Genomic DNA, 19,965 nt, shown 5'->3' on the forward strand with positions numbered 1-19,965 from the left:
TTTCTGGGAGGCTTTCTGCACCTGGCTTTGGCATTGGGACACATCACATCACATTTTTGGGGGGCTTTCTGCACCTGCCTTGGCCATGGGGACACATCACATCATTCCCCTCCACATTTTTGGGGGGCTTTCTGCACCTGCCGTGGCCATGGGGACACACCACAGCAGTCCCCTCCGCATTTCTGTGGGGCTTTCTGCACCTGGCTTTGGCATTGGGACACATCAGTCCCCACTGCATTTTTGGGGGGCTTTCTGCACCTGCCTTGGCCGTGGGGGCACACCACATCTTTCCTCTCCACATTTCGGGGTGTCCCACGCGATGCACGGCCTGAGGTGTTTGTGCCTGGCGCACACGCGTCCCCCCTTTGCCAGGCCGTGCCTGCTGCCCTCACTGCTGCACAGGGCCAGAGGCTGTCCCCGAGGTGCCATGGGTGACCTCCCAGGGTCCGGGTGCTGGGGCTGGCCCCGCTGCAGGCAGCTGGTGGCCAAAATTTCCTTCACCGATGTTCGCAGTGCACGCAGCAGCCCTGCAAGAGCCCTGCAGTGCTGCTGTGCCACCGATTCAAAGGCCCAATGAAAGCTGAAAGAGATAAAGAAGTTCTCTGAGGACGCTTTTACTGTCCTTATCAGCAACGAATTATAAAAGGGGAGATAGAAAAGTGTGTTTTGCAGCTGGAGGAGAAAGGGGCCGTGTCTGTGGACGTGCTAAGACTCGATGGCCGTTTTCACGCCGCCCAGGAGCGCTGTGCACAGCTGAGCCTTTCCTCAGCCACGGGGGACACCTCCCTCGAAGATGTCTGTGCCGGGGGGTCCCTGGGGGCCTGGGGGCTTGCATGGTGCTCGGGGGGGGCTTGATGCAGGGCAGTGTTCTGCTGTTTGCCTCGCTGGAGGCGGCCCGTGGTGCCAGGAGCTGTGTGGTGGCTGATGGGCCCGATGGCACCGCACGTCGCGTCCCACCCCGAGCCCGGGGCACGGGCAGAGCCCAGGAGCCGTCCCTGAGCCGCTCGCAGGGTTTTGGTGCGACTTCTGCTATTTCTGGGCCTCCCTGGCATGTGACAGCCGGGGGTCTGCAGAAGCAGTCAGGGATTTTCCGGGGAGGGCTCTTTTGCAGTCTCGCTCCATCTCGGTTTTTCTGCTAGTGGGTGGGTGACGTGTTCTGAAAAAGCCACGCCAGAGGCTGTAAAAGTCACAAACCGCTTCTTCAAGTGGTCTTGGTGCGTTTTCATTGTCAGCTCTTCCCAGCTGCTTGGCAAATGGCATTTTCTGCCTCCCGGTCCCTGTCGCGTTCAGGTGGCGTGGCTGTCTGTCCGTTCGTGTTTGGCCTGGTGAGCTGTGTTTTTCACATGAATTTCTGATGAACCCCTCTGATAGCTCCGTGGTGGTTTATTTAGTGCTTATTTTGTCCAAAGCTCTTCCTTTTTCCGTCCTCCCCATCCAGACCAGTGCTGCCAGATAACTGGCTGCCAAAATGCTGTTTCCCTCGCGTCCCTTCTCGCTTTCCAGTTTCCTGAAGCTAATTCTCATTAAGGCGATGTTGCACAAGGAGATATCTTTCTTTTGCTTCTCCCGGATAACCAAATGTAACCAACCAGCGATGTTAATTCACTCACTAGAAATCGCAAATCCCTTTTCCACAGGATCCTGCCTGTATTTCTACCAACCCACGGACAGCAGCACCCCAGGTTGCTGCTCCGGCAGCTGCACCACGGGGACCTGAGCGTGGCTGGCCGGGGCAGATAAAAACTCCCTCTGCCACCTTATCAGTCCCCTGTGGTGGCCGATGGCAGAGGTGTAACGAAGACAGTAAAAGAGGGCAAACCCACAGCAGCGCTTCCCTGCGTGAGTGTTCCCGGCACTCTGTGGCCTCTCAGGAAGCAAAATCTTTCTTTTTTTGCCAGAGCTGGGCACCAGGAACCCCCCGGCTCCTCCACGGTGGCCACAAGGGCTCGCTCGGTGCCGCTCTCTGCCTCCTTCCCCAGCCGCTGGGCTCGCATCAGCGCCCACAAGGCTGCTGCCGCAGCACCTACAGCTGCTTTTCAAACCTGTAGCAAAACTCTGCAAACTCTTTTCTTGCCTGCCCAGGTGTGTTTTACATTCATCTGCCAGAGCTGCTGTTCTCTTCCCTTCCCCCTGCTCAGGCACGACTCGAGCGTTTTGTAGGGATCCTCCAAAGAGTTGCTCGCATTTTATTCACTGGCCAGGTTTTGGTCTTTACAGAAGCGTTCGGACAAGAGATGTGTCTGGCCCAGTACCTCAGGATCGTGCCTGTGAGCAGCCACGGTGCTGGTGCTGCGTGTGGGTGCAGTGGGAGCACCCCACCAGCCCCACACCATCACACCCCACCCCTCTGCTGTTTGCTCCTTCAGATCTCACCGGGATGAAGGATCTGGCTTGGAGAGGATGGCCACGCTTGGTCTTTCTGATATAAATTGTTTTTTTGTGGCTGCGAGGCAAATGCAGAGGCTCGGGTTACCAGGATCACTTTGTTAAGAGTTCCCAAGCCTGGGTCAGCAGATGGCGAACCTCTGAAGAAAACCGAGCAATGCTGTGTTCCCAGAAAGGATCTTATCTTAAAAACCATGAAGGTCATGCTGCAAAAATAGAATTCCTGTTTGTGTAGGCAGCGGCATCCTGCACGCACAAGGGAAGAGCATCGGTGCCGGTGCGGTGCCTGCGCAGCATCGCCCTCCCTGCTCCTACAAAAACCTGCCCAGGACAAGGGCCCTGCTGGGTAAAACCCCACCTGCCCTCCCCGTGGGTCAGCTTCTCCTGCGCTGCCGTGTAGGGTCACAAAATGCACCTCAGTCCATAAGGATGCTGCTTTTTAAATATTCCTACAAGGACGGCGGGGCTGGGGGCACAGGCAGGTAGGGCCGACTGCTGCAGCCACTATGGAAATGGCCACGCACCTTCCCTTCAGGTGTCTGTGGGGGTCACAAACCTTCCCGCTGCAGCTTTTGGGGAGTTTTTGTGCATCAAGGCCTAGGGAAACGTTGGCCAAGGCCAGGGCAGTGTCCTCTTGGGGCCGTGCCTGGGGAACCCAACCCTGCTCACCCTCACCCGGCCCAGGGGGAAGGCTGCTGGGAAATCAGGAACACAGGCACTGGGTTTCTATTAAAAGAAAAAGAAGAAGCTCACAAGTTTTCCAGAACTGGATTTATTGTATTTGCAGTTGTCTTATATCTTTTTTGATCCTCCTCTGTAAAGACGTTGCATGCCCTCGCCTTTCTAACCACAAGGCTTGGTAGTGGTGCCTTCATTCAAGCGTTTTATTATTTTTTTTTCCTCTGAGAATAGTGATAAACAATGGGTTTCTGCATCTTTTGTATTGGGTGCAAAGTACTTATTTAACATACAGAGGCTTAAATTCTGCTTTGTTAAATCTTTAGGTCAATTTAATGCATTTTATTGGTATTCTCACAATACAAACAGGAGCCTTAGAACTCAAACAATCTATTTATGGAGAGATGGACACACATGGTTTCATACCAAGTTTTTTTCTTTTTTTTTTTTTTTTAACTCGTTTTTCATAATCACTTCTTTTTGCACAACGACAACCTCAAGCTGACAATGAAATGCACGCGGTAGAGCCACGGGAACCAGACCGGGCTCTGCTAGCGATGGGGAGCCCTTCGCCACCCCGCAGCCCCGTCCCACCAGAGCCGTGGCGGGCGGCGATGCTCAGCCCCCAGCAGCTGCCGGGGGACAGGAGCATGGCTGGGAGGTGACAGCTCACCCGATGGCGCCGTGCCACCTCGACCTTCCCTGGGGTGAGACACGGCTCCGTGCTTTGGTGCTTCCCATTCTCGGAGCACTTCGCACTTCTGCTCTACTCAGGAGACAGCTGCCTGCGGCGGTGGAGGTTACTGGCCTTACTGCGTCGTCTCGTCCCTAGCATGGGTGGTGAGAAAGCTCTAGCACCATGAACAGCCGTTCCCTGACTCATTTCAAGGGGTAGGAGGAGTGTCTGTGCACATATGGTCTCCACCTCTGCGTTTTGGTGTGGTGCGCCCAGCCCGACGGGGTGAAACGAGCCACACCGGCCAGGCTCAGGGCCGGGGAGCCAGCTGGGCTAAGCTAAAGCCAGCTGAAGTTCGCCTGGTAAGAGGGGCAGCGACACCGCCTGCCCCCAGTGCAGGATGCCTACATGAACTGCCGCTGTCCCCAAAAGGTTACCTCGGAGGAAACCCCGCATTCGCTTACAGCAAGGTTGGTTCACGGCTCACGATTGACAAGACAAGGAAAAGGCACGGCCCAGAAGCAGTCTGAGTGGCAAGCATCCTTGAAAGCCCCCGTATGCACCCTGAGCTGAGCACTTTGCCACGAAGGATGACTGTGAGCAGAGCTGGAACTGGGGCTTTCAGGCCCTTTGTTGCAGCTCCCGCACAGACCCACTGATCACCCGGGAACTAATTTAGCTTCAGCTTTCCTGCCTTGCTTGAATCAGAGGCCCTTCAGGAGAGCTCTGTGCAAGGTGCGTGCACACCAATACGTTGTCACCGCCTCATTTTCCTCCCTCGCACAGCCACGGGTCCTCCGTCAGCTCAGGAGCGCTGCGGGGCGCCCCGAGGAAAGGCTCCTACCGAGCACGAAGTCTCGCGTTTGCCTCTGCAGAGCCCGGCTACGGAGCAGCTACGGGCAGCAGGGAGGAACCCGGCCCCGCCACCTGCACCGTCACCCTGGGGACTGCGACCACGGGGTGTGGGAATGGCGGTGAAATCACAGCCGGACTGACAGAGGATGGGACTGTGAGGCTGTTAATGAGGACACTTAATTAGTCGCAGCTGAGGCAGGAAGGACGCTGCAGCACACAACCACCGGCAGCCCCAGGAGCAGGAAGATCCCATGCTCGCTGTGCGCGTTCCCCCGATAGTGCCCATGGCACGGGGTGAGGATCGGGTCCCCTCGTGTCCCTCACGCAGTCACCTCCGTGGCACCGAGCGCATCCAGCCCTGTGTGACATCGCACAACGGTGACAGCACCAGTCCCCCGATGTCACCGGCACAGAGCTCAGCCCAACGCATCCCTGCTTCTCTGGTGCTTGAGTTTCCCCCCGCAGCAACGCATCTTCCGGCCACATCCACTGAACCTCACGGCACGAACCCAACAACGGCGAGAAAAATGGGTTTCCCAGGGCTCACACCTGCGTGGGCACCACGTGCCGGGCTCCCCCCCTTGCTGGGTCGTTCTCCTCTGAGCTCCCTGTGGGACTGACCGCCAGGCAAACCTACTGCAAGAACAAGCCTCCACCCGAGGACAAGGCTGGCCTTACGTGGAGGAGGGCAGGCACGAAGGACCGAGCTGCAAGACCCGGGCAGGGACCGAGCCTGAGGCTCAGGCACCGCGGCGAGGGTGGCTCTGACCCAGCACGGCCGGCACCGGGGGCTTGGGGCTTTTGTACCCCAAGTCTCACCCTTGCGCATGAGCTCACGCTATGTTAACCGTACCGAAACGCAGCACGCATCCCAAGCATCACCTTCGTTCCATCCCTCTGTCCTTCTCCTCCCGGTACCCGCAGCACCCGGCCCCGCTGCCCGCCCGCAGGACGCGCTGCCCCCGGCTCCCCAGCCCCGGGGCTGGGTGCGGGCGGCTGCCCCCATCCCTGCTGCCCGCCTCCAGCCGCTTGTGCGCCCCGCTGACAGAGGGAAAACGGTCGTTTCTCTCCTTCTAGACTCCTGCTCATGAGTACATTTCTGATAATAATAATAATCATAATAATCATAGTACTAAAAACAGTATTTACAACAAGCTCCAGGTCAGAATTACACACCAAGCAAACACTCAGCACCACAGAGAGCAGGACAGGGTTAATATCTTGCAGATACCTTCTCAGATCCCGCCAACGCGGGACACAGACATTAGACAGTTTCAACCATTTCTTACACACAAACATTTCGCTTAAATTACTTTTTAAATTTTTTTTTTTTTAAACTTTTTAAAATTTCTCGTCACTATATGAATGAGGTGATGCTGGCGGTGACGCCGCGCTCTACACAGATGCTCATCTAAGACAGCTGCTACTATAAACTGATCGTTAGCTACTGGTTAAGAAATTCAACCCTCAGCTTCCGCTCCTTTTCCCTCTCTGCCCAAAATCACGTTTTGTCACTGGCCGGGGCTGGGGCTCACCGATAACCCCGGGGAAAAGGGGCTGGGTGGGAGGCAGCCCTTCCTTCCAGGGGCAGAGCCTTCCCCGGACATCGAAACGTGCTGCGGCCACAGAGGGGTCGCTCCCAAATCTGGCCGGGACTTCTGGGGGATCAGCAAAGAGCCCAGGGATCTGATTTCCAGCAGCTGCTCTTTGGCTTTCTGTTGGGTTTCTGTGGCTGCCCGATGCTTACTCCAGGCCGTAACAAATTCTTTGCGCGAGTAAAGCACAGGGTAGGCAGAAAAGGTCAGCTTCTGAGCAGACTCGGCCGCGGTTTTCAAGAGCGGGGGGAGAGGCGGGTGAGGCGGCTCCCGGTGTGCCATCCTCACCCGCTGCCATTCCTCGCCCCAGCCCCTGTGCCCACTCCCCCAGCGACTTCCCCAAGGACTCAAAACCCAGCGCAGGCATCTCTCATCTCCCCCCCTCCCGGCACAACACGTCGGCCACACGCCGTGCAGAGGGCACCACGGCCCTGAATTAAATGTCTCCAGCCCTCGCGCGCCCCTTTCCTTGTGCTGAGACAGCAGCCGGGGAGGAGGGGAGGGATGCCACCGGTGCCGTGCCCCAAAACCGCCGCTCTGCTCTATCCAAAGCGCGCCACCACAGCGATTTCTAAGCTCTGCTCAGAGGGGGGTTCTCACCGCCCTCTGCCCCAAACGAACGCAGCCTCCACCGTCCATCTCCTCTGCCAAATCCTGCCCCGAGACCGTGCTCACACGAGGGCCGACTGCCCAGCACCGCACCCTACGAGGCCCCACAGCGATCGGGTGGCGATTCCCCACCGGCGTCAGACGCAACATTGCCTCTTTTTCAGTCTTTCAAGCCAAAAGCGGAGCGGGCGCAAGGTGGGCAGCGCTGCGGGCGGCAGCCCCCGTGGTGCACGTAGCCGTGACATTGCAGCTCAGGAAGGCTGTGACAGTCACCTAGCCAGGTGACGTTACCGTCAGCCGCTAACGCCACGCTTGCGTATTCCCTGCTCATCTCTACCTCCACGGAGAGACGAAGTTGGCTTAAAAATAGGCCTCGAAAAGCTAAAGATAGACAAGAAACGAGCATGGGAACATCCCTTCCCCCTTCCTGCAGAGCTGCTCCCGCTCAGCTCTGCCTCACCCGAAGCAGCCGGGCAGGGAGGACCACGCAGAAGGGCGGCACGTCCCGTCCCTGCCGCACGCTGGGGCTCTGCCCGGTGCTCCCTGGCCTCAGCATCCATCCTGCGATGGCACCGAGGAACCACATCCGTCACTGGGAAGAGGGCAGGGTGGTTATCGCGGTCGCTAAAAGGCCATCTCACCACCCTGCCCTGTCCCTGCTGGAGCTGCCTTCCTACGGAGGGAGGTCTCGGGAGCACCGGGCAGCTGCAGACCCTGCGTCCCCTCCCCACGACGGAGCCCATCACCACACCGCTCCCGTGCTGCCCGGCCGAGGCTTCTGCCAGGGCAGCAGCCAGCGCCCACGGGGATGGGGACGGTGCGGACGTGGTGCTGAGCTCTGGGAGAGCCCCCCAGCTGTTTCCACACGGGCTACCAAAGAACCACCAGAAGACGAGGATTTTTGGGTCGCTGCCTGCCTGGGCTGGCCTCGGGTAATGGCCAAGAGCCGAGGGGCTGCACGCCCCCGCTGCCACAGCCAGCCCCTGCCTCTCCCACGCCTCTCCTACCGCTGGCAAACACGGCTCTACTCGTTACTCCACTACACACACAGAAATCATCACTTCCTTCCCGTTATTCTGAGACTGAGATTTGGCTCAGAGCAAACACCGAGAGTACTAAAAGCCCCGGATAAGAAATCCGTATCTCTGTGACACTGCTGGTTGAATTTATTAGTATCTTCATTTTTACATTAGTTTAAGAAATATTTTTTTAAAAAAGGACAAACCCTCCAAAGAAGCTGATTGATCGACTGATCCACTGATTCTCTATTTCGTGTGAGCTAGTTGCTATTCTGCTTAGAGGTCCCTATGATCTGTGAATCCCCACAAGTACCCAACGATTTAGGATGCAGAGATAGAGAAGCGTGTAGCTGGGGGACGAACACCAGGGGATGGGGGGGATGGAGAACCAAACGCTGCATCTAGACAAACAAAATAAAATGTGTTGGTTGGTTGGTTTGTTAACAGGAATCAGGTGCTAGATGTGTAGAAAAGCCCTTTATCCAGAGATCTCCTCCCGCTGTTCCTTGTTCCTGCGAACTTCGGCTGCGTGCAGTTCCTGCAAAGACAGGAGAGGGGACAGCACGCAGGTAAATCTTTAGGGCAAGCCTAGAGCGGAGGGTGTCTCTCGACAGCTACAGGCTGACACTTTCTGCTCTTGCAAGCTCTATTTTCCTCCTGTCCTGCACGCAGGGTTTGCACCAGCCAGAAGAAAAGCTATCAGAGCAGTTTCACACCCATTGCAGCCCCGGGGTCTGGAGCCTGCAGCACCCATGGGTGCTGGAGCCCCAGGCATTTACCTGGAGCCCTGTGCATTTCTCTGGAGCCCCGTGCATTTACCTGGAGCCCCAGGCATTTCCCTGGAGCCCCACATATTTCTCTGGAGCCCCACACATTCCCCTGGAGCCCCGTGCATTTACCTTCTCGCGGAGCCGCTCCCTCAAGGCGGCCAGGTGCGCCTCGCGGATCTCCCTGCTCAGCTCCATCTTGTAGTTGAGCTTCTCCTCGGCCAGGCGGCTGAAGTTGTTGTTCTCCTCCAGCGCCTTGTGCAGCACCTCCCGCTCGTGCTCCCGCTTCTCCGCCAGCTGCTTCAGCACCTGCGCCTCCTGGGTCTGGCGAGGCGCCGGGAAAGGCGCGTGAGCCGGTGGGAGAGCCTCTTTCAGCCTCCCCGCAGCCTCCCCCGAGAGGTTTGGTGAACAGCCCCCTCTCCACCTCCCTCCAGCCCATAATATTCCGCCGGGAAGGCGCTTGGACCGGTCGCCTCCTCCCTGTGATGGGGCAGCGTTGGCTCAGCCGGGTGCCGGGGGCAGGTGCCCAGCAGCACCACGGGGGCAGGCACGGGGGGCGCAGAAGCCCCCTGCCAGGGTCCTCCTCGGTCTTTGAATTATTTCACCTCTCTCCTCCTTCCCACCACCCATTCTAAAATCATTAGGGTGGAAAAGACATCAAAAACCAGCAGGTCCAACCCAGCACCAAGCCCCGCACTGAGCCACGTCCCCGAGCACCCCACCTACACGTCTGAAGACCTCCAGGGACGGTGACTCTTCCCTAGGCAGCCTCTTCCGATGCCTCCCAACCCTTTCAGTGAAGAATGTTTTCCTAATATCCAACCTAAACCTCCCCTGGCATGGCTTGAGGCCATTCCCTCTTGTCCTAACAATTATCCTGTGCCTTACTCTGCAGTTTTTCTCCTTTTCTGTATTTTTCACTGGAAGATATTTCACGATAAAAGCTGGGAAGTAGCACAGGCAGCTGTTAGAAAAGCGAGGTTTGAAGCTGAACTCGGTGAGCAAGAGCTCTGCCATAGCCTGGTCATGCCCACGAGGCCAGAGAGGGCTCCGAACAGCTCTGCAGTTGTAGGAACAGGACAACCGTGGCCATCGAGCCCGATTTCCTGCCCAAAACAGGCTGCAAACCTTCATCATCCCCACGTCTTGCCTGACTGTTTACAGCTGAGTAACGCTAAGGGTAAGAACACTAACGCTGGTCGGTTTAGATTGCTCCTGAGAAGCCCGCTTTAGGGTTTGGCGCGATTGGTACCCGCCACCGAAAGGCCACGTCTCGTTACCTTCCTCCTCTCCTCTGCAGCCTCCAGCCTCCTCTGCAGCTCCTCCAGGGACAGGTCCTTCTTCTTGGGGGGGGAGGAAAGGATGGGGCTCTCGGGAGATAAATCTGAAGGCGACTTCAGGATCACCTCGAAGCTCTGACCTGATGCCCTCTTGTCCAGCTGCTTCACCTCCATATCTTGGGGGGAGAAAACAAGAGCTCTGTGGACTGCGACACCCGGGAGAGCGTTGGCCTGAGGGCACTGAGCTCTTCACGTGGGAATAATGTGTTAATCCCCCTGTCTTGACCTGGGCGATTTTGCTCTATCTCCAGAATTTCCTAATGAGTCAGCTTCATCCCCCCCAGGCCAATACAATTATTTTAAATTCCCAGTACGGTTGCAGAAAGGCCACACTGCCATTAATGCAGTGCGTCGCCCCAGCACAAACCAGACAGCCCCGCCAGCAGCTTCTGCGAGCCTTCTGCAGAAAGATATTGGAAGATGCGAGCCGTGTCTTAATAAAATCAGCTGGGAAGGAGACCGAACTGAGGGGCCTGGGCCGAGATGTGGATTGCTGCCCCAGGAGGGGACTGGGGGGTGCTGGCGAGCTCCCACATCGACCGAAGTGCCGGCAGGGGCGTTTGGAGACAATTCTGCAGCCTGCACGCGAGCAGGTTACGTACCTCCATACTGGTAGATGGTGTTAGGGTGCGGCTGGGTGTGAAAGCAGGAGCAGATGAGGGAGAGCAGGGACAGCTCCTTCATTTTCTCCTTGTAGGCTGAAAAATAAGAAACAGCAATGAGGAGGGAGTCTAATGGCAATGGTAGCTCTTTTTTTTTCATGGAGAAAAGAAGCAAGTGGGCACCAGGAGGTCTGTTTGTAGCTACCAGGCTCTGCGGAGGCTTTTCCAGGCTGCCACAGGTCGCCAGAAGTTCACCAAGGGGGATCTGCTCTAGAGTAGACTAAATTAGTGACCAGCGTAGCAACATCATGGGAAGACAGTAGGATTTTACCATGTCTGGAGGCGTGAGTTCCTCAGATTTTCCCTCCAATGGAGCTGACGCGCTTCAGCCCTCGAAATTAACCCCACAGCCATTGCTGCCCAGACACTTTCTGCGTCCCACCTCCAGACTGGGAGGTAAAGGATGCCCACGGACACCCAGAAGCACTTCTCAGCCCTCGGCAAGTTCCCAGTATTTCACAATTCACCGCCGAAGCAGGCAAGGGAGGACGTGGTGGGATCGTGCAGGCAGGGCTTGGTGCTGCTCTGCAGTCCCCAGCTGCTTCTGCAAAGGGCAGGGAGATGCACGATCCCTTCGAGCTCTGCTGCTGTGAGCCCTCAGGTTTGCTCAGCGTCCCTGTGACCAGGGGATGCTCTGCAGCACCCTCAGTGACCACACCACCCCAACGGCAAGACCCTCCAGCAGGCCAGGAAAGGGAGCCCCCCAAACCTTTGCGATGTGAAGAAGCATCAGAGGCAGAACAATTTTGAGGCAGTACAAATCTGTGTAGCACAGCTTCTGAGAGACATCTTTCCGATCTTCTCCTCTGCCTTCCCTTAGCTACTCTGCCAGAAGAGAAGCGTTTCCATGCGCCTGCTTCATCCTTGCACTTATTTTTCCTCCTAGGCACAGAACTTCATCCCAATTAACACCCTCCTTCGGCCAACCAGCGGTCCCTGCAGCTCAGATTTTTATTGAGCATTTCTCAGTTTGCTCCACAGTCCCGTTTCAGTGCCCTGCCCAGTTCCGTGGTTATGTGTGTACCCGACAGGGGCAGTTTAATCAGCGATGCAAGCCACAGGGCAGGACATTTCGATTTTGTTCCTAGTGACGAGGACTTTGGAAAGCCTCTGGGAGCGCCGCGTTGTGCTGGGCTGGTGGCGCGCGGCAGGAAGCTGATGCCTGGTGCTGTGCTGCCGGAGCCCAGAGCGGGGTCCCCTGGCTGAAATGGGAGACATCAGCACTTAACCTAAAGCACCAAGGTCCTTTCTTTACCATTACAGATGGTCCTGGGTGGAACTGAGACATCAAGCAGATGTGCCACATCCCTGACCCACCGGTTTGTCTCCTAGCACTTGCTACAAACCCCGGCGCTTTGGGTTTCAGTCCTTGAACTTCAGCAGCTATCCCTGGTGCCGGTTTCATGGTTCCCTGTGCAGATGGGTGCACGCTGCAGCCCTGCCTTCCAGGAGGTCTGTTGTAGGGATTGCACTTGGTAGCGGCTGCCTTAATCCCACCGGGACCTTCCCTGCCCAACGGCGGCGGCAGCGGCAGCAGGGCGAGGGCCCTGGGCAGGATCCGGCCCTGTCCCAGCGGTGCAGAGCTGTCCCTTCAGCACCACTGCCCCCAGCCCTGCCTGGTGCCATGGCGGGGACTTGGGGACCAAGGGGTGGAAAGGACCCAGCCCTGGGAAAAAAAATTACCCCAACCCCTGGGAAAAAACCTGACCCCAACCCCTGGGATAAAACTGAGCCCAGCCCCTGGGAAAAAAAAAAACTGTCCCCTGGAAAATAACCGACCCTAGGAAAATCACCAACCCCTTGGAAAAGAGATGACCCCTGGGAAAAGAGCCGACCCCTGGGAAAACATCTGACCCCTGGGAAAAGCAACTGACCCCATGGAAACAACCGACCCCGATCCCCACCCCAAAAAATAAATCGCCCATGAGGGACAGCCCGGAACGACCCCCAGCACTGAGAGCCAGCAGCTGCCACCCCGATGCCCCCATCCTCGTGCACTTTTTGATCTGACACCTTCAGTGACAAAAAAGAGGTGGCCGACACACCGTTAGCAGGCTAAATAAGCGCAGGCGTCCTGCAAGGAGAGGAGGGTCCTGGCTGTCTGCGTTTGGGTCTGTCTGGCGCTGTACAGACTGGGAGCAGGGCAAGGAGCAGCGGCTGGGGATGGGAGCGGTGCTGAGCAAAGGGAACCACCTCCCGTGGGGTGGTGAGACAGCAGGGCTTGCCAGCTCCAGCCCATCACCGCCCAAAAAGTTGGGTTCTCCGCTTCCTAACCAGATAAATCAAGCTGAGCAGACGTCTTTTTGGTAGTTGTTTAATGATGCCCGGCAAAACATGGGCTGGTAAGGCACCACACCAACGCAGGGTGATTCCTAAGGAACCAGAGGCGCAGCGAGGCTCATTTGTGTGAATCCAGATAATTAAAGGGATGGGAATGAGTGTGCTACATCTGGTAGCAAGGTCAAAGGAAGGTTGTTACGAGAAAATCGCTGGTTTCGCAAAGATAGCTTTGGAGAAGCAAAAAGTGCTTCCATAAAGAATATTATACCACGAAAAGATGAGAAAAGTCCGATTATAAATGTAGCCAAAACACAAACCGAAGGTAAAGGAACTAGAGAGATGGGGAACGGGGCCCTTCAGCACAAATCCTGCCGTGCCACATACACAATAAATGCAACCGCAATCCCCGAGGAGCCTTCGGAGTACAACAGGGTGCAGGTGTTCTCACCCGGTAAGAACGCTGCCGTGAAGATAACGGCCAGACCTTTGTCTCAGACCAACTCGCGTCCACCTTCCTGCCACACAACATCCACCACCAGGACAGCACAAGAGCTCACACAACCAGAAGAGGAAGGGGAAGCAGTGAAACCAGCGGGATCCGGGAAAATGGGAGCGATGCAGCTCCGCTGGTGTTGAAAAAGGAAAACAAAGCCCGGCAAGTCACTGGAGGGGTTGTGCAGATCAGAGGTCGCGCCCCACGCTGATGCCAGGCAGCGTCTCAGAGATGCGAGGCTCAGAAGTGAACGTGGGCCCGTTTTTGGAGCTGTCCACGAGGACAGGCAGATGTGAGGCTCACTTTGCCTTCTGCCGGACATCTGCTGAACCAACCCCCCAGCAGGGGTTTCCAACCACCTGGCTCATGCCCTCCTAGGCTTCATTTGCACCATCAACCCACATTACAGGCAGCCAATAGATCAGCAAATCGCTCGGGCTCTGGGGCTGGAACATGTGGAGCGCCTGCAGGAAAATAACCAAGGAAATCTCCCCCCTCCTGTCTCAGCAGGAGCGCGGGGGCCGAGCTGTGCCGCAGAGAGCCAGCAGCCTGGGCTGGGTCGGTGATGGGTAACCAGGAGGGAGAAGCACGGACTGGGGTGCTTGATAAAGCAGAGGAAGGAGCCAAAACGGAGGTGGCTGTCCCAGCGTGTTGGTGGGTTTGGGGCAAATGCAGATCTGTGCGGTCAGGTTGGGATGAGACAAAGAGCTGCCAAGGAGCTGGGAACAGGATAAGGCAGAAGTTCATCAGTGCCATGCTGCGTCAGGTACAGCCACGCTGTGTGACACCAGGCAGACATTTGGTCTCTTTGGATCTTGGTTTCATTTTCGTTTACTGAGGGTTATTGCGCTTGTCCATTATGCAGAGGTATTTTTGTACCCCTCAGAGGATGCAAAATTCTCCATTACGGCACTGAACGTGTAGAGGTACCTCAAAAGAATAAAAGGACTGTTTGAAAATATGCTGAGCAGCTCTTCACCATCTGAGGTGCGCCTAAGTGCTACAGCGCATACACATGGTCTTTGATCTAGCTCTTTTGCATTTCTAAATCATATATATATTTTTTTTTTAATTTTTTTTTTTATCTTAGGCTTATGCCTGGAAGAGTGAGGCCCATGTCACCAGGGCAGCAGGGAGGAAGAGGCTTGGAGAGAAGGGATGAGGCAGGATTGTTGCTGCCAATCAATTAGCAGAACATGGTATAGAAGTTTTAGCGAGCTTCAGGTCCCTCCATGTATTGCCATCAAGAGCCACCAGCCCCGTTCACCCCAATACAGCAAGAAGTTGCAGTCCACGCTGCTGCCCACACTGCTGTCCCAAAGGCCTCGCCTGCAAACCTTCTGATTACCACATCAGAGCACTAAATCTCGGTTTTTCCTTTGCAGAAGGAGAACACACTCATCTGACAAACAAAGCGTCCACCAGCTCTGAACCGACAGCGATGTACTTCAAGAAAGGGCTCTTCTGAGATATCTGAGGGATCATCACAGTATCTACACGGTGCCATCAAGGAAGATATGGTTTATGTTTTAGAAAATAATAATAAAAAAAAAAATCCAAGGATTTAGATGCCTTGTTTGGATACGTTGGTAGGAATACAAAAATACCTAAAACAGGTTCTCTTGGCTTGTACAGCTGAAGTCCCAATAAAGGGACTAAGTCAGGCCATATGTACTCTATCAACAACTGAAGAGAAGGAATATTAATAGTGATTTCTTGAGAACAAGGCGATGGAGAGGTTAGGTGGAAAGGAGTCTGACTCTGCCCAGCACCAGCCATAGGAGTGGTGTGGGACAGCGCTGAGCGGTGTCCCCCGGAGCCATCCGGAAAAGGGAGGCAGGGGTAACCCTGACCCACAGAAAGCCATCCTGCCCCTGCAGCTCAGTGCAGGAGGGGAAAACCCCAGGATCCATCCGGACACATCTACCATCCCCTGCTGTGAGGCCGGGAACCACCAGCCCGGGTTCCCTCCCGCCTCCACCTTCCCAGCCACGCCAGCATCCGAGCAAACCCCACGAGGCTCTCCCCGTACCGCATCGTTTCGTAACCTCGGTGAACCGCCGCTCGCGTCTCTGCGTTCAGCCCCCGACACCCGCGGGTGGTGGGGGAAGCCCCCTGGGGCTGCGGGCCTTGGGCTGCCTCCCCTTTCCGGGGTGTCCGACGACGCGTGGCTTCGTCCGGCGGGCGCGGGGAGGAGGCGCGAGGGCTCTGCCCTGCGTGCTGTGCCCGCGCAGCGCGGCCAGCACCGCAGCTGAGCCTGCACTGAGCATGTGCCGCCGCACAAAACAGCCACGGCCAAGGCTGGGGGGGGGGGAAACGCTCTGCGGAGGCAGGTGGGAGCCAGCGATGGCTGCTGGGCTGGGGGGATGCAAGCCCCGGCTCTTTTCATCCCGGGGATCCTGTCGGGTTAAATGAAGCCAGGGAGATCTTCCCAAGGGGGGGGGGATTGGCCCCTGGGCGGCAGCTGCAGGCAAATTACAGCGGCTCTCCCTTCAGCACGGATTGGCCTTTGCTGGGGATAAGGAAGAAAATAAAGAACACATGGCTTTTTCCGTTAATTTAAGCACCTGCTTGCCTTTTCCTCCTGCCTTTCCAGGCTGTGCCCCTGGCTGAAGGCAGCGGCTGAGGGGCGGCAGCTCCCTGCAGAGCTGGGCGAGGCTCAGCATCGCTCCCGCGCCGCGCACCCAGCGCCCTGTTCTGCCTCCCCCTGCCACAGCCCTCCTCTCCCCTCACACCCTCCCCCTTCACATCGCCTCCCTGCGTGGAGGGAGCCAGGGGGAAGCGCGGCGCCTCCGAAGCGCACGCTTCGCCATCCCCTTTGACGTTAAAGCAGCGTCTTCCCGCAGGTGGAACATCCCAGCGGGCTGGGAGGGCGAGGATGCACCAAAAGGAGCCACGTTTTGCGCCCCCGCGTCCCTCATCCCACCACCTCGCCCCCCGTCACGTCCGAAGCAGCCGTGGTTTCGGTGGCTGGGAGCCCCGCTCCGTCCCCCCAGCGGGGACAGGGGGCAGCAGGATGGGCCCTGCCCCACGCGTGCACACCCACCCGCACGGCGACGCTCGTACGACCGCCGCCTGTCACCAAGAGGCATTTTCACAGCGCTGCTTCACCATTTTTAGTTAATGCAAAGCCCCCCCCCCCCCCAGGATCAGCTGCACCCTTACCCGCGCCGCGGCACCTCCCATCTTTCTGTCCCTTTCTCCGCTGCTTTTTAAAAGGAGAAAGGGACGGAAAATGCACGGAGGAGACACGGGCAAAGGCCAGTGAAAGAAGCAAGGGATGCTGCCTGGTCTCCTTCTGGCTGGTTCTCCGGCTGGGAGGGGGCACAAAGCACTACCCACTTCTTTTTGTCTTTTCTTTACATCCAGACCTACGTCTAGGATTCAGCCTCACCCACCCAAGCCCCTCTTTGTGCACTGAAAAATTAAGAGCAGTTTCAGGATAAAACTTATTTTATTTCTAAGGAAAAGAAGACCCTTCAGCCCCACCCCCTGCTCATTGTATCATTTCGGGATTTTCTTCTCCTTCACCCGAGTTCCCAGTCCCAGCCCTTCGAATTCCCACTCCTTCAAATTCCCACTCTCCAGCTAAAAGGGGCAAAACTCGTCTTTAGGAAGCAGTCTGGCACGAGAAGCACCCTCACTGCAGCCCGGGATGCTGCAGCCAAAGCCGACCCTCAGCAGCAGGCTCCCCGGGCTACGCTATTATTCCCATTATTACTGCAGGGGGGAGGAAGGGCTTCCCTTGCAGCATTTGGTTTCACTCAACGCCATCAGAGGACCGCTCCCCTGAAGCATCTCCTAATGGAGAAAAGCGAGCTGTGAAAGAAATGCAGGGCTGGGGAGCTCTGAGAATGCACAGAAACCCACCCAGGTTTTTCTGGTTGGGCGTGGGGGGGGATATTTTAGGGCATTACCATCAGCATCTTGTCTGCATCTTTTTTTTTTTTCCCGATATCCATTTAGGCAATCTATCATCTTCACACAACAAAATGCAATTTCTAATTTCTCTGCATCCGGCTACACAACAAGCACGTTTTTCTTAGGAGAAAAAAAAAAAAAAAGCTGCATCACGCTACAAAAATAATTATTAATTGGCATGCAGCAGCATCTTCCGATGGTGCAACGTAATGACAGCAATATTTTAAACCGGCAAGTTTATCGCATGTGTATTCGTATTAAAATAAAAAGCCCACCTGCTATCTTGCATCAGAGGGGTGTGTGCCTGGGGGAGGAAGGGGAACAATGCTGCCATGGCAGCTGCCGCCTCATCGGAGAACTCCCCCGAAACGCAAGGAGAAAAAAAAAAAGAAAGAAAAGAAAAAGCTCGAGGAAAAAAAAAATATATATAAATCAGAATAAGGAGAAAAAAAAAAAATCAATCCAGGCAGCGTGGGGCTGACCAGGTCCTGCCCTACCTGAGACGGTGCTGGCCATGCTGCCGTGGGGCGCGGGGCTGCGGTGGCGATGGGGAGCGGGCTCGGCACCCGCGGCGGGGAGGTCGGAGCGCCCGCAGCACGGAGCAGGTGGAAGGAGAAGGAAGGGGTCACCGGCTGGGAATGGCAATGAGCGGATCAGGCCTCCTTTCCTGGGTGGCTTTGACGCCCGGTCCCTCCCAGTCGGACTGCCTGCCAGAAATGCAGCCCCACTGGGGGGGGGGGAGCGAGCAGACACACCCAGCCGCACGCCAGCAGAAGATGGCTTTTCCTCCTCTTCCTCCCTTTCTTGTCTGCTCGAGACGGGCTCGGCTGCTTCTCCTTCCTTGTCCCTTGAAAGCAGAAAGGAGCCGGTTCTCTGGGTTTTATCGTTGTTTTAAGCAAGGCTTCCCCAGGCGGAGCCGGCCGGGGGGCTGCGGGTGGGCTGTGGCTCGGCGAGGCAGGGCTGCAGCCCCCAGACCCAAATCTTGCCGCATTTTCAGCCCGGCGGCGCAGGGAGGAGGGGGCCCGGCAGCCTGGGTGCTTTTGGGCTCCGTCCTTTGGGGCACAACAGGGGCTGCAGGCAGGGGGTGATGGTGCTGAGACGGTAGATGGGGAAGAGCAGAACACAGCCTGCTGGATTCAGTGGCACTTTTCTGTATTTATTTTTTTCCACCTGAGCATCAGGACATCTTTTCTTTTTCTTTTATGTCCCATTCTCTGTCATTTCACCATCTGTGGCGGCTGCTAGAGGCCGGTACCTCTGTGCTTTTGAAGTACGTATGGCAGCACCTCCAGGACCAGGGAAGCCCCCCCATTTCCTGCTGACAGCAGCAGCAGCACCCCGGTGTCACCCCGCCGACCACAAAGCCCACCTCGTTTCTCATCGGACACCCTTTGCATGAGGCTCCCGTGCAATCCCCCAGCCACCAGCATCCCCCCCGGCTGACAAACCCCGAGTTTCCCAGCGCGCTGCAATGCAGACGCTGCCAAACCCTTCCAGCAGCTGCAGGGAGCCATGGGCTCTTCAAGGAGCTGCAGGCGCTCTGGCTTAGACAGGGATGGAAGCACTCTGCTATGCCTACCACGTTCACTTAAGAAGTCAGAGGTCTCCCTTTTTTCCTATTTTTTTCCCTAATCTCTAAGTGTCCTGTTCCCTCAGCACTGCGTGCAAAATGAAAAGCCTTGTCACAGAAAAATATATATATATAAAATAATAATAATAATAAAAATATATATATAAAATAAGTCTAATCGGAATAATATTAGCAGTATCCACACATTTTCACCATGTATTTGGATCAGGAGGTTTTTTTTATTTGTTTGTTTTTAATCCTGACTGGACGGTTAACAGCTTCCTGCTCTATACAAGGCTCATTTTGTTTTTGCAAATCCCTCTGTTTTCTCTTTGGGCTGAATTTCTAGGACTTTATAGGCTATCCTGAAGCCAGCAGGCTGAAGTTTCCTATGTTCCAATAAACGCGCTTCACCATCAGTAGGTGAAGACAGCTCTCCCAGGCATGTGAACGCTGGAATAATTCTCCCACTATTCAATACGAGCTTTGGTTTTTATTCACCTAGGAGATCGGATAGGGTCTGTCTGCCCTTTGCAACATCCTGGAGCTTCCAGGCATCGATCACAGGTGTTTTCTTCCTTTTATTTAGAAAAAGGAACACTTTCAAGGTACCAGGGCATGTGTCCCAGCGGAGTACGCTACACAAGAACTGGTGAGCAAACTAGATTTATGTGGCTATGCAACACATCACACACTTCAGGTCCGGTGTTGTTCATACTTTCTAGATAACCTGTCATATAAATAATTTCAATATAATTAATTCTGGATCCACCTATAACATCAGGAGATATTTCTTCCTTGTTTTAAAGGTAACTGTCTTTTTGAGTTCCCTCTGGTTTTCACCAGGGAGCTTCTGAAGGCATTGGGTGTTCTTCAAGATGAGGATTAGGGAAAATTAGTGACTATTTGGCTAAAGCGTCCTCTGCCTTCAGCACACCTGACATGTAACCAGGCAGGCTCTCAGGAAAAAAGAGATTTTCAAGGGGAATCAGCAAAGAAGTTAATTTTATAGCATGTACTTCTTTCACTACTCCATTGTGAATGTTTTCAGCATTTTAAGCGATCAAACTTTCCTGGATGTTTTTTAACATAGGAGGGGCTTCTGCCAATAACTC

General features: G+C 55.7%; 1 protein-coding gene across 3 annotated transcripts; it reads right to left on the reverse strand.

The window, feature by feature from the left end:
• Nucleotides 1–3,141: 3,141 nt before the first annotated feature.
• Nucleotides 3,142–18,012, reverse strand: STMN3 (stathmin 3). 3 transcript variants are annotated; one of them, XM_048074783.2, is made up of 5 exons: nucleotides 17,778–18,012; nucleotides 10,527–10,622; nucleotides 9,865–10,040; nucleotides 8,717–8,908; nucleotides 3,142–8,355 (listed from the first exon to the last, which is right to left on the reverse strand). In XM_048074783.2, exons 1-5 carry the CDS (start codon nucleotides 17,794–17,796, stop codon nucleotides 8,296–8,298), a joined length of 543 nt encoding a protein of 180 aa, XP_047930740.1. In that variant the 5' UTR covers nucleotides 17,797–18,012; the 3' UTR covers nucleotides 3,142–8,295. The 3 variants fall into 3 exon arrangements, with proteins under 3 accessions (XP_047930740.1, XP_047930741.1, XP_047930742.1); XM_048074784.2 differs by lacking the exon at nucleotides 17,778–18,012 and adding an exon at nucleotides 17,556–17,580; XM_048074785.2 differs by lacking the exon at nucleotides 17,778–18,012 and adding an exon at nucleotides 15,392–15,542.
• Nucleotides 18,013–19,965: the final 1,953 nt, after the last annotated feature.

Source organism: Anser cygnoides, chromosome 16 (assembly GCF_040182565.1).
Source record: "Anser cygnoides isolate HZ-2024a breed goose chromosome 16, Taihu_goose_T2T_genome, whole genome shotgun sequence".
In the NCBI taxonomy this organism is placed as follows: Eukaryota; Metazoa; Chordata; class Aves; order Anseriformes; family Anatidae; genus Anser; species Anser cygnoides.